The sequence below is a fragment of the Mustela lutreola genome, chromosome 15 (assembly GCF_030435805.1).
Source record: "Mustela lutreola isolate mMusLut2 chromosome 15, mMusLut2.pri, whole genome shotgun sequence".
NCBI classification, from domain to species: Eukaryota; Metazoa; Chordata; class Mammalia; order Carnivora; family Mustelidae; genus Mustela; species Mustela lutreola.
In genome coordinates, this window is record NC_081304.1 from 19814908 (window position 1) to 19829492 (window position 14585).

The 14585-nt window shown below is 40.6% G+C and overlaps 1 protein-coding gene across 7 annotated transcripts in view; it reads right to left on the minus strand.

The window, feature by feature from the left end:
- ATP6V0A1 (ATPase H+ transporting V0 subunit a1) overlaps positions 1 to 14585 on the minus strand; it is a 67190-nt gene that overhangs the window by 38981 nt on the left and 13624 nt on the right. For all 7 annotated transcript variants that reach the window (XM_059149803.1, XM_059149806.1, XM_059149805.1 and 4 more), the window contains exons 3-5: positions 7126 to 7204; positions 4848 to 4945; positions 3995 to 4123 (exon numbers count right to left, since the gene is read on the minus strand). In XM_059149803.1, the coding sequence (XP_059005786.1) occupies positions 3995 to 4123; positions 4848 to 4945; positions 7126 to 7204 (306 nt within the window). The remainder of the gene's footprint in view (positions 1 to 3994; positions 4124 to 4847; positions 4946 to 7125; positions 7205 to 14585) is intronic.

Here is a 14585-nt window from a genome sequence, read left to right on the forward strand (position 1 = left end):
GGGCTCTCTGCTCAGCAGTGAGCCTGCTTCACTCTCTCTCTCTGCCTATTTGTGATCTCTTTCTCCGTTAAATAAATAAAATCTTAAAAAAAAAAATCCTAAACCTTAGAGAGGAAAGTCAAACATTTTTAAATGAAATAATTGTGCCTCATGGGGAACTAGGAGGACCAGAACTGCTCACTGAGGGCCTTTAAGACGATCTCTAAAACTGCATCATGGGGCATCTGAATCCTATTCTGGGTTCCCTAATAACAATAACAACGCTGCCAATGTGTGTCTGAATTACTTGCTATGCTCTCCGGTTCACCTTTCCCCCAGTCAGAACATGAAAACCATGCCCTGAAAGAGGAAGTGGCAGAATCTCAGCGGCATCCTGTCCATAGCACGTCCGGTTCGAGCTGCATTAATTAACAAGAGTAAACGCTTTTACTTCCAGCTACACTGCAAGAGAAACCACATTTCATCACTGAAGGTATTCACCCAAGCCCCAGAGGAGATGGCAGATGGCAAAGAAAAGTAAAGAAAAGCAGATGGATGGAAGACGCAGAAGGAAAGGAAGGCAGGGAGACCTGCATGCCATTAACTATTACTTTTCCAGTCTTCTTTACGCTCTCATATGTTAGGGTACTTATGGTAAAAGATGCAGAGAATGCTCTCCAGCTCTTACAGTTCTTCATAAGCAAGAAGACTGAGAAAAGGATAATCATTAACAAGTCATTTTAAATGCTCTGGATAAGAAATGGCTAAGTTGAATTTGTAATCATCTTAAATCATAAGAATGCTCAATTTATGTTTACTCTTCCCCTTCCAGACATCTTGCCAATCATGACCGCTATGCCTAAAGATGGAAAGGACCATTTCCTGATTTAGCCATTTTCTGGTAACTCATTATTATAAATTACTGATCATGTTCACCAAATTTTATTTAAAAAAGAAGGGTTTGAACTGGTTGTGTTTTAGGCCATTTGCAAACATTATAATCTCAGGCATGGAAGACAATCTTGTGAAAAAAATTACATTTCCGAGATTTGAGGGTCCCAAGTTTCTTTATCTTTCGCATTATTTAAAGTGTGTGCTCACGTGCACAGATGCACTTACTCTGTGAGGACTCACTTCCTGTCAAGGTAGTGACACCTGATGCTGCTGTCTGGCAACAGTAGGGCAAGGGCCATTGAAAGGGACCTGGCTGAGCCTCTGAGTTAGTGACGTGCCTCTGCAAGGCATGGACTCTGCACTCAAGAAGAAAGGCAGAGTAGCTGTTGCCAGAAGGCTCCCCACGCTATGGTGAGGGTTCTAGGAACAAGAGAGACTGATGACAAAAGCAGCCAAAGAATCTCTCACAGCCAAAGCCTCATGCTCAAAAGTACTTCAAGATTATTACCCACCCCCCACCCTGGGGTGCCTGGGTAGCTCAGTCAGTTGGACACCTGCCTTTGGCTCAGGTCATGATCCCGGAATCCTGGGATCGAGCCCCATATCGGGCTCCCTGCTCAGCAGGGAGTTCTGCTTCTCCCTCTGCCTGCTGATCCCCATGCTTGTGCTCTCTCTCTCTCTCTCTCTCTCATTCTATCTCAAATAAAAAAAATCTTAAAAAAAAAAAAAAAAAAAAAAGGTTATTCCCTGCCCCCACCAGAAAGTGTTTTGTGTAAGGGGGAAAACAACACACTATGGATCGGGCATGAAGGTCACGAAGACTTCCAGAGTGCCTTCTCAGCATGGGTGTTTCATGTTGAGATTTATTAATCACAAAGATAATTCCTAAATCCAGAACGTGAGATTTTAAAACTGTGATCATGTTTCCAAGTGATTTCTCTTATTTTGTTTTTAGTATATTGTTTTTAATTCCCTGTAAGGGAATCCACTTGTCAGTGTTTATTCAGATTTTCTCTCAGAATGCACTAGACAAGGAAACCTATTCCATTGCTTAAACTCAGGAGGTTATGAAAGACATCTGTATACATTTCAGCAACAACCCAGCAATAAACTAAGACTATATCAAAAGGGGAAGAAGGGGGGGTAGGGCAAAAGAATTAAGCCCCAAATGATGCTCAAAGTACCTGAGCTTTGATTCTGAGGCCAGCTAAAAATGGACCTGTGGGCAGCTTGGAAGGCTTTAGAAGAGCACACATCTGGGAGCAGATGTCACCGTGTTCAGGCATGTTTCCTGATATGACTCAGCAGTGCATTCCGTGAGCACAGGGACCATGTCTTACTCATCTTGTGACTCACGAAGAGTAGGTGCTCATTAAAGCTCAGTGAGTTAATGAATATAAATACAGTAACAGTTCAGGTAGTGAGCAACTGGAATTCCAGATTATTTGTTCATTAAAACCACACGGCAAAAGTGTCCATGCCTGTTGCAAAAGACCTGAAACACTTGGAAAGAGTTCATCACACTGCCCCACACCCTCTAATGCAATGAGATATCGAGTACTAGTGAAAGAAGTTTCTGTCAGTCTCAAAATTCTCCACTCAGTCAGCAAACTGAATATTCACACCAAACCTCTCTTGGTACATAGCCAGATTCTGATTCTTGGGATGATCACGCAATTAAATTAATCTGAGCTTTTCCCTGTTCCCTTGCCCCAACGGATTTTTTTTAATTAGCGTGGCTTCACTGAATCAGTTCTTAGTTACTAAAGAATGTGTCACATCTTCAGCTAACTTTCTGGAGCCAAGCGGTTCACAAACTAGTGTGCCTCAGAGTCACCTTGTGAAAACAGATTGCTGGGCCCCACCCGCAGAGTTTCAGATTCCCTGAGTCTGGAGTGAGGACTAGTAATGTGCATTCTGACAAGTTCCCGGGTGAGGCTCACGCTGCTGGTTACAGACCCCGTGCTCCAGTCTAGAGGGCTAGAGAGTTGGTCTTTCCCTAAAAGACAGATATTAAAAGTAGAACTGAGAATACATCACATGGGGCGGCTGGGTGGCTCAGTGGGTTAAGCTTCTGCCTTCAGCTCAGGTCGTGATCCCAGGATTTTGGGATGGAGTCCCACATCGGGCTCCCTGTTCAGCGGGGAGCCTGCTTCTCCCTCTCCCCACTGCTCGTGCACTCTCTCTCTCTCTCTCTTGCTCTCAAAGAAATAAGTAAAATCTTTAAAAAGAGAGAATACATCATGTGCTAACTAAAATGGGCCTTCTATTTTTAAAAAGCTTTGCCAAATTTGTCGTCATTGTTGAGCAAAGGAAATGAAGAATTTTATGGAAGGCACACTGAACAGTGGCTGGACCAACAGCTGAAGTATCTGGTATTACTAATCTGGTGGCCAAGACACCTGACCATAAAAAAGAGAATTACCAGTATCTTGGGCCACCCATAAAGCAAGACCCGGCTGAAAGTCCTCTCCAGGTGTAATTAGAAGGAAGCCCTCCTTTTAAAAAACCTACATTTTTAACGCAGGAATTGATTTACATTTTTCTCTATAAAGTAGTGCAATTGAGTCTCTGTGAAAACCCAGGAACTTCAAAACAGGCATCCTTCCAGTATTTCCATACAACATAAAGAAAAACTCTTGAAAAATTAAAATGTGATATGTGCTCTGTGGATAGTTACAAATATGCTCATGACTGATAAGCAAACATAGAGAAATAAAATAAAAATAAAAACTTGATGATAAAAAGTTCAGAGGTTAAAACTTCATTATAGTTTCATGTAGGACCGAATGTTTCTTGTTGCTTTAACTTTTACCTTAACCCTTTACTTACCTTAAAATGTAATGTAAAAATTTCAACTATGTATATACAACTACTTTAGGGTTCCTTTCCCCAGCTCGAGATGAAAAACTGCAGAAAATGCAAAAATATACAAAACCATGACTGGCTGTGTACTGCATGAAAAATGGAACATAATCTGATTATTTCTTCAACTAAAATGGTGCAAAGATGGTACTGCTTTCAAACTAGCAAATTAAAATAATTTCTGGCATAACAACATGGCCCATTTGTGCGGGTGTGATATCAGCTGCTCAAATACTAAAAGAAACAATAGTCTGACCTCATCAAAAAACTGCTGAGTTTTGCGAAGTATAAACTTTAATTCAGTCAGTTCCAGGAAATTTCTCTTCAGAGCTTCCTGGTTTGTGTTGATCTCCTTCAGTTCATTTTCAATCTTCTCAAAATTGGCCTACAGGAAAAAAAAAATCAAACTTAACTTACACTAAGCTCAACATGCTTGTTCTGAAAGACAGATGAATTCATCCATCCCATAGAATTCTTGCAACCCTCATGGTTCAAACAAATTTTATACCTACCCAGCAAATATGTGATTTTGCCAAGACAATTTTCTTGATGAAAATTTTTTGCTTAGCATCTTGTCTTTATCTATAGGTTCTATTACACACTTGGTTGAATTTCTCAGGGGACTTTGGTTGGATAAAATAAATATGGAAAAGTCTACTGCTGGGGTGCCTGGGTGGCTCAGTTGGTTGAGTGACTGCTTTCGGCTGGGATCGAGTCCCATATCGGGCTTCCTCTGCTTTGCAGGGAGCCTACTTCTCCCTCTCCCTCTGCCTGTCACTCCCCCTGCTTGTTCTCTCTCTGTCAAGTAAATAAATAAAATCTTAAAAAAAAAAAAAAAGTCTACTGCTTATTCATTTAGTCTGTGAGATTAATCAAATGGTAATAAGTTGACATTAATCCAATAAGGTTTCAATAAAGCGATAAATGTTTATTTGGTAACGTGATATTGTTCAAGACAGTGCTCTATAATAAGTCTCCACAAGAAACTCATAAGCAAGAGACAATGTGGACAATGGCAGCAAGAATTCCTCTACTCTCCATTCACACAGGAAAATAATTTCTGCATTTAAGTAGAAAGAAACATATCTGGCTTCCTTAGAATTGTTTACCTCTAAGTCAATCATGTCCCGGGGGAAGGGCACCTCTGGGTTTTCACCAGTGTCCATAATTGGGATATTAGCTTTTCTTATCTCTTTCTCAACAAATCCTAAAACGACAGAATCAAAACATTCATGTAAAACATAGGCCTGGAATTGCCAATATTTGAGGAAAAAAATAAGAGCAAAAACCTGGCTAAAAAGAGCTTTGTTCTATAAAGATACTTTCATACGAAGGCAGCACAACATGTAAATTATTTTTCCTCCACATTCCTTTTCTTTCACTGCACGCTCTCTAAATCACAGACTCCCCAGCGGCGCCTGGGTGGCTCAGTGGGTTAAAGCCTCTGCCTTTGGCTCAGGTCATGATCCCAGGGAGGGTCCTGGGCTCTCTGCTCAGCAGGAGCTTGCTTCCCCCGTCCCACCTCCCTCTCTGTCTACTCGTGATCCTTCAAATAAATAAATAAAATCTTTAAATCACAGACACCCCAAAGAGGATTATCATCCCACAACCATCTTCTTTCTCTCTCGTGATCTTAAATGCTCATCTGCGTCAGTTCTCCCCCCTGTGCAACCAGTACTCCGGAGTACGATGGTTCAATTTGTAAATACTGCTGTAGAGCAGAGCCACGGAAGGGCACAATTCAATAGAATATTTGACATTTAGCATACTAGTGAGACAACTCCAGATCAACAGTTTCATAAAATATGAAAACAATAATTATCGGTTTTAACAGAACAAAAAAACAAAAAGTGACATGGAGTAAGGCCCCAAAATACCAGAAAAGTGACAACTAGTGACTTTTTTTTAGGGCAGAGACCAAATTTACCCATCAGCTAGCTGAAAGCTGGCACAGGAGAGTAACAAGATCATTGGTTTGGGAGCCATTGAGAGCAATCGGGATTCAAATACTGATTCCAGCATAACTGGTTATGTTCTCGGGCAAGTCACTTAACCTCTCTGATCTTTGGTTTCCTCATTTATTTACTTGTTTATTTATTATTTATTTTTAAAGTAATCTCTACACCCAACGTGGGGCTCAAACTCATGACCCTGAGATCAAGAGTGAGATGTTCTACCAACTATGCCAGCCAGGTGCCCCAGCTTCCTCATTTATTAAATGAGGTTAACACCCACCTGAAGGATGAAATAAAGTCTATGAACACCCCAACTCTCCACAGGACTCTTAAGTGTGTTAGTTTCTTCCCTCATAGAAAGGCTATATTGACATCTTAGATAGTGGGGCATCTCGATGGTTTAGTCGGTGGAGCAGGCAACTCTTGATTTCAGAGCTGTGGGTTTAAGCCCCATGCTGGATATAGAAATTGCTTAAAAATAAGATCTTTAGGGGTGCCTGGGTGGCTCAGTGAGTTAGAGCCTCTACCTTCAGCTCAGGTCATGATCCCAGGGTCCTGGGATCGAGTCTTTGCTCAGCAGGGAGCTGGCTTTGCTTCCTCTCTCTCTGCCTGCCTCTCTGTCTACTTGATATCTCTGTCTGTCAAATAAATAAATAAAATCTTAAAAAAAAATTTTTTTTAAATAAATAATTATTGGGGCATGTGGATGGCTCAGATCATTAAGCATCTGCTTTCGGTTCAGGTCATGATTTCCAGGTCCTGGGATCAAGGCCCATGATGGGTTCCCTGATCACCAGGAGTCTGCTTCTGCTTTCCCTCTCCCTCTGCCTTTCCCTCTGCTGTGCTCTGTCTCTTTCTCTCTCTCTCTCATAAATGAATAAAAATATATTTTTTTAATATTTTATTTATTTCACAGAGAGAGAGAGATTACAAGTAGGCAGAGAGGCAGGCAGAGAGAGCCCTATGCGGGGCTCGATCCCAAGACCCTGATATCATGACCTGAGCCGAAGGCAAAGGCTTAACCCACTGAGCCACCCAGGCACCCCAATGAATAAAAATCTTTAAACAAATAAAATAAAAAATTATTTAATAAAATAAGATGGGGGTCTGTGCCCTGCTTCTCATAATTCTATAATGCAGTACTGGTATAAAAACCTTCCTACACGCACACACACAAATAATAATAATAACCATTATGTTCAGTTTTCAGCCTTGTCATATCAAACAAGGTTTCCATTAAGCACCACCTACACCCAATACCATAAAATCTACTTGTACACAAGAAATCCATCTTAATATCAGGATCGTAAGACTATTCTTTCTTTCTTTTTCTTCTGTAGGATTTTCTTCTTTTGTTAAGAGGACTAGTGTCTCTAGTTTAAGACAAATGATTCGTTACAGGAATATAATATGGAACCAAAAATGCACATACGAAGCTTTCGATCCATTTCTTCGCATCTTCTAACTTCATTCACAAATTTCCGCTGGAAAACATTCACATCTGGATTTAACTGCAAAATAAGAACACAATACCACATATTTAAATGCTGCATCTATTTTCTGTTTCACAAGCAACACTCTGCAAAGCGAAAACGTGTCAGTGCATGATGCAACACTAACAAAAATGGCCTACCGATTACATAAACTGTTTTGAGGCCAATCACAACAACTGAAGGCAAAAAACCCTCCTGCACCATAGCACCATATTACTAGAATGGAGGCAAATTAGAGAAAACAATACAGTACAAATGGTCTTCCCAGGCCAAGGTCTCAGTAAGCTCCCCCAACCAAAAATTTGAGCAATGGCTGTAAGAGAAGCTCTGCCAGGTTTTCCTTCTCTTCATCCCCATCAGAAGACACAAAAAGCAAACTTCTCTTATTCTTCCAGAGTCTTCACTTCCTAGGGATAGGCTGGTTTTTTAGTCATACATCACAAGTAATTTTCAAAGCAATGTGACATTCTGGGAAATAAAACAAAAATAAAACTTCCTACTTACTAAAAAGCCTGCAGTCTAATAAAGAAAAAGGATGAAGACAACCAGTAACATACCACGTGATAAACTTTTTTTTTTTTTTAAGGATTTTATTTATTTATTTGACATCCTGAGATCACAAGTAGGCAGAGAGGCGGGGGGGGGGGGGGCAGGGGGTAAGCAGGCTTCCTGCTGAGCAGGGAGCACGATGTGGGGCTTGATCCCAGGACCCTGAGAGCATGACCTGAGCTGAAGGCAGAGTCTTAACCCACAGAGCCTCCCAGGTGTCCCCCATGTGATAAACTCTGTAAAAGTAATACAGATAAGGGGCACCTGGGTGGCTCAGTCTGTTAAGGATCTGACTCTTGGTTTCCGGTCAGGTCGTGATCAGGTCAGGCTTTGCACTTAGCATGGAGTCTGCTTAAAATTCTCCCACTCCAGGCCTCCTGGGTGGCTTGGTTAAGCATTTGCCTTTGGCTCAGGTCATGATCTCAGCCTGGCATCGAGCCCCGTATCGAGCTCTGGGGGTAAGGGGTGGGTCTGCCTCTCCCTCTTCCTCTGCACCCTCCACCACCTGTGCCTCTCTCTCACTCTCTCTCTCTTTGTCTCAAATAAATAAATAAAACCTTTAAATAAAAAAATAAAAAGAATTTTATTTTATTTTATTTATTTATTTTTTTAAAGATTTTATTTATTTATTTGACAGAGAAAGATCACAAGTAGGCAGTGAGGCAGGCAGAGAGAGAGAAGAGGAGGAAGCAGACTCCCTGCTGAGCAGAGAGCCCGATGCGGGACTCGATCCCAGGACCCTGAGATCATGACCTGAGCCGAAGGCAGCAGCTTAACCCACTGAGCCACCCAGGCGCCCAAAATAAAAAGAATTTAAAAAAAAGATTTCTCACCCCTTTCCCTTTGCCGCTTCCCCCTGCACATGCACACACTCTCTCTAAAACAAATAAATCAAATTTAATTTAAAAATGAGCTTAGAAGTAATAAAAAATTTTAAAAATAAAAAGCAATACAGGGGCGCCTGGTTGGCTCAGTGGGTTGAGCCACTGCCTTCGGCTCGGGTCGTGATCTCAGGGTCCTGGGATCGAGTCCCGCATTGGGCTCTCTGCTTGGCGGGGAGCCTGCTTCCCTCTCTCTCTCTGCCTGCCTCTCTGTCTACTTGTGATCTCTCTCTGTCAAATAAATAAATAAAATCTTAAAAAAAAAAAAAAAGCAATACAAATAATGAGCTATGGCTACTCACTCAACATTTATGGAGCACCAACTATGTGCCAGGCACTATAACAGGCACCAGTGTAAATACCAAAGAGTATGCCCCAGCTTTGAGGAGTTATCAGACCCATGGATGAGACAGACACAAACTAATAAATACAATTTGTTGTGATAAATACTATTTTTTAAAAAGTAAATATTGTCATTTTCTTATACATTTAAACATACACCTACCTACCTCATGACTAAGCATTCCACTACTAGGTATTTGCTTAAGAGAAATGAAACCTGTCTCCAGAGACTTGTACAAGAATGTTTACAGCAGCTCTAACCACAAATATGGCACTGTTCCAAATATCCAACAACAGGAGAACAGATAAAGAGATTGTGGTATATTCATGCAAGAGAATACTACTCTGTAATAAAAAGAGAATCAACTATAGATACACATAAAAACAGACACATCTCAACACTAGCTTGAGTTAACAAAGTCAGACATAAGCCTTTGCAATGCATGATTCTATTTATACAAGTTCAAGAAAGGCAAAACTAATCTATGATGGTAGGAATCAAACTAGTGGAGAATGACCAGAAATAGGCAGAAAATACTTTTCTGGGCTGATGCAAATATTCTATATCTTGACTGGAGTGGTGTTTGCAGAGGTAAAAAATTTACCAAATCATCAAATTGTACTCTTAGGGTCTATGCATCTCAGTGAATATAAATTTTACATCCAAAAAAAAAAAAAAAGTGGGGGGAGAAAAGGAAAGAAAAGAAAAGGGAAAAAAATGAAAGAACGAAAGAAAGAAATGAAAATATACAGGAATTACTATGAGAAAAAAATGAGTAGGGGCGCCTGGGTGGCTCAGTGGGTTAAGCCGCTGCCTTCGGCTCAGGTCATGATCTCAGGGTCCTGGGATCGAGTCCCGCATCGGGCTCTCTGCTCAGCGGAGAGCCTGCTTCCCTCTCTCTCTCTCTGCCTGCCTCTCCATCTACATGTGATTTCTCTCTGTCAAATAAATAAATAAAATCTTTAAAAAAAAAAAATGAGTAAGTCAAAAAAATGTGTAAAGGAAACACTTGAGGTGGGACTCTGGGAGATGAGGCAGAGTTCACCAAGCAGAAATAGGCAGAATGAAGCAGAAAGACTAAGACAAGTGACTCAGAGACATAAATAAGTTGTATATTCAGAGAAGGGGAAGAATTTTTCCACAGGCAGAATGGAATCAAATAATCCCATTTCTTAGAAACACTTTTTAAAGATTTACTTTTTAAAATAATACTGTAGGGGCGCCTGGGTGGCTCAGTGGGTTAAAGCCTCTGCCTTCGGCTCGGGTCATGATCCCAGGGTCCTGGGATCGAGCCCCACATCGGGCTCTCTGCTCTGCGGGGAGCCTGCTTCCTCCTCTATCTCTGCCTGCCTCTCTGCCTACTTGTGATCTCGGTCTGTCAAGTAAATAAATAAAAATCTTTAAAAAAATTTTTTTAAATAAAAAATAAAATAATACTGTATATGCAGAATAAATTGTAAGAGGGATAGACTGATAAATGGAGAAACCAGTAAGGACATCATCAGTATTATATTAATATTAGAGAGAATCTAAGGCAAAAAGCATTATTAGAGATTATAAGAATAACTATAAACAATTTCCCAGAAGATGTAATAATCCTAAACTTGGATGTCTCTAAGAAAATGTTTGCTTTTTTCACTGAGCAGGCAGTATCTTGGCCTTCCATTCATAAATTTCCACTTCAATAAACATGAAACTAAGGTGAAAGGAGCCACAAAAGACTCCTGATAACTCTACTGGTTTCATTATCTGTAGGCAAAGTTCAACTGCAACCAGTGTCAGATAAGACGTTTCAAAATATCTGGGCAAGGCATCCTCAAGATATTTCCAACAGAGATTAACAGAACCACAAGGAGACAACTGACAATCTGTCTATGTAGTGGAAATTTTTAAATACAATTTTAAATTATTAATTCAAAAAGTCTACCAAATAATAAGGACAGAAAAAATGTGAACAACCTAATCAATGAGCTTAATCTAAAACATACACACACATATTTTTCTTATCCCAGTATCTAATAGTTCTCTAGGAATTCATTATGAAAACTGAGCACAACAGGTCATACAGCAGATCTCAGTAAAGAACTTTGCTATACAGATAATGTTCTATGACAACGTAATTAAGTTAAAAATCAAAATCAGGGGGCGCCTGGGTGGCTCAGTGGGTTAAGCCGCTGCCTTCGGCTCAGGTCATGGTCTTAGGGTCCTGGGATCGAGTCCCGCATCGGGCTCTCTGCTCAGCGGGGAGCCTGCTTCCTCCCCCCTCTCTGTCTGCCTACTTGTGATATATCTGTCAAATAAATAAATAAAAATCTTAAAAAAAAAAATCCGAATCAAGGGGCACATGGGTGGCTCAGTTGCTTAAGCATCCAACTATTGGTTTCAGCTCAGTTCATGATCTCAGCATGAGATGGAGCCCCATCTGTCTTCTGCTCAGTGGGGAGTCTGCTTGAAGATTCTCTCCCTCTGCCCCTTCCCCCACTAGCATAAACACACACTCAGTTGAGTGGCCAAATCTTGGTTTCAGCTCAGGTCACAATCTCAAGGATCACGAGATCGAGCTCCACATGGGGCTCTGCACTACTTAAAAGGACTCTCTCTCCTAGGCTCAAGTTGTGATCTCAGGGTTGAGATCAAGCCCTACAATGGACTCCACACTTAGTGCAGAGTCTGCTTGGGATTCTTTCTCTCCCGCTGCCCCTTTCCCCCACACATACTCTCCCACTCTTTCTCTTTCTAAAATAAATAAAGTCTTTTTTAAAAAAAGGCTTTCTCTCCCTCTCCCTCTGCCCCTATCCTCCTGGCTCTACACACAGACTCTCTCTCTCTCTAAATAGATTAATTTAAAACAACAACAACAGCAGCAACCTAAAGGACATATTTGGAAATTCTAAAATAGTACTGAATAATTCATGGCTCAAAGAAGAAATCATGGGGCGCCTGGGTGGCTCAGTCAGTTAAGTATCTGCTTTCCGCTCAGGTCATGATCCTAGGATCCTGGGATCGAGCTCGCATTGGGCTCCCTGTTCAGCGGGGAGCCTGCTTCTCCCTCTCCTACTTCCCCTGCTTGTATTCTCTTTCTCTCTGCCGAAGAAATAAATAAAATCTTAAAAAATAAATAAATAAAAAGACAAAATAAACAAAATTCTGTTAGGCTGAGGGAAGTCATAAATAAATGTAAGAATCTAAAAAGACAACTATAGTGCTTGCTTTAGCAGCATGTATGCTAAAAAAAAAATTAAATTAAGTTAAAAAAAAATAATAAAGGAATTATACAAAGATTAGCACAGCCCCTGCACAACAAATGTACACAAAATCCTGAAGTGTTCTGTACAACAAAATAATAAATAGGCAATTATAAATGAATAATACTAAAATGAGTGTTAGGCCAATAACTCCTCAGTTTAGATTAAAACAATTTTCTAGAAAAATACAGTTTATCAAAACTGAAAAGAAAGAAAAAAAAAACAGAATAAGCCTATAATCAGTAAAGAAATTTCAATGGTTAAAATATATCCATCTAAAAATACCATGCCTGGGCGCCTGGGTGGCTCAGTGGGTTAAGCCGCTGCCTTCGGCTCAGGTCATGATCTCAGGGTCCTGGGATCGAGTCCCGCATCGGGCTCTCCGCTCAGCAGGGAGCCTGCTTCCTCCTCTCTCTCTCTCTGCCTGCCTCTCTGCCTACTTGTAATCTCTGTCTGTCAAATAAATAAATAAAATCTTTAAAAAAAAAAAATAAAAAAAAAAATAAATAAATAAAAATACCATGCCTAAATCCATCAAAATCCTAGAGGAAACACAGGCAGCAACCTCTGTGACCTCGGCTGCAGCAACTTCTTGGTAGACACATCTCTCCACAGGCAAAAGAAATGAAGGGAAAAATGAACTACTGGGACTTCATCAAAATAAAAATCTTTCACACAACAGAGGAAACAGTAAAAAACAAAAACAAAACAAAAGACAACCGACAGAATGGGAGAACATATTTGCAAATGACGTATCAGACAAAGGGTTAGTTTCCAAAATCTATAAAGAACTCATCAAACTGAACACCCAAAGGACAAATACTCTAATCAAGAAATGGGCAGAAGTCATGAACAGTCATTTCTCCAAAGACGACATCCAAATGGCCAACAGACACAGAAAAAAATGCTCAAAATTACTTGGCATCAGGGAAATACAAATCGAAACCACAATGAGATACCACCTCACACCAGTCAGAATGGCTAAAATTAACAAGTAGGAAATGACAGATGTTGGCAAGGATACAGAGAAAGGGGAACCCTCCTACACTGTTGGCAGGAATGCAAGCTGGTGCGGACACTCTGGTAAACAGTATGGAGGTTCCTTAAAAAGAAAATAGAGCTGGGACGCCTGGGTGGCTCAGTTGGTTGAGCAGCTGCCTTCGGCTCAGGTCATGATCCCAGCATCCTGGGATCGAGTACCACGTCGGGCTCCTTGCTCGGCAGGGAGCCTGCTTCTCCCTCCGCCTCTGCCTGCCATTCTGTCTGCCTGTGCTCACTCTCTCTCCCTCTCTCTCTGAAGAATAAATAAAATCTTAAAAAAAAAAAAAAAATAGAGCTATCCTATGACCCAGCACACTACTGGGTATTTACCCCAAAGATACAAATGTAGTGATCTGAAGGAATACCTGCACCCCAATGTTTATAGCAACAATGTCCACAATAGCCAAAGTACAGAAAGAGTCCAGATGTCCATTGATAGATTAATGGATACAGATGTGGTATATGTGTGGATACATATATATATATACACATAATATATGTACATATATACACAGAGCTGTGGTATCTGTGTGTACACACACACACACACACACACACAATGGAATATTACACAGCCATTGAAAAATGAAATCTTGCCATCTGCAATGACATGGAATTAGAGGGTATTATGCTAAGCAAAATAAGTCAGTCAAAGAAAGACAATTACTGTGGTATCTGTGTACACACACACACACACACACACACAATGGAATATTACACAGCCATCGAAAAATGAAATCTTGCCATCTGCAATGACATGGAATTAGAGGGTATTATGCTAAGCAAAATAAGTCAGTCAAAGAAAGACAATTATCCTATGATCTCACTGCTATGTGGAATTTAAGAAACAAAACAAACCACAAGAGACTTTTTTCTTTTATTTTAAAATTTATTATTTTTTATAAACATATAATGTATTTTTTCCCCAGGGGTACAGGTCTGTGAATCGCCAGGTTTACACACTTCACAGCACTCACTATAGCACATACCCTCCCCAATGTCCATAACCCCACCCCCCTTCTCCCAACCTCCCTCCCCCCAGCAACCCTCAGTTTGTTTTGTGAGATTAAGAGTCACTTATGGTTTGAAGAGACTCTTAATCATAGGAAATAAACTGGGTGTTGCTGAAGGATGGTAGGTGGGTGGATGGGGTAACTGGATGATGTATATTAGGGAAGGCACGTGATTTAATGAATACTGGCTATTATCTAAGGCTGATGAATCACAGACCTGTACCTCTGAAACCAATAATATGTTAATTTTTAAAAAGCAAGCAAGAAAAAAATTAAAATCAAAATTAAAATATCAGGACTTAGAGGTGCCTGGCTGACTCAGCGGAT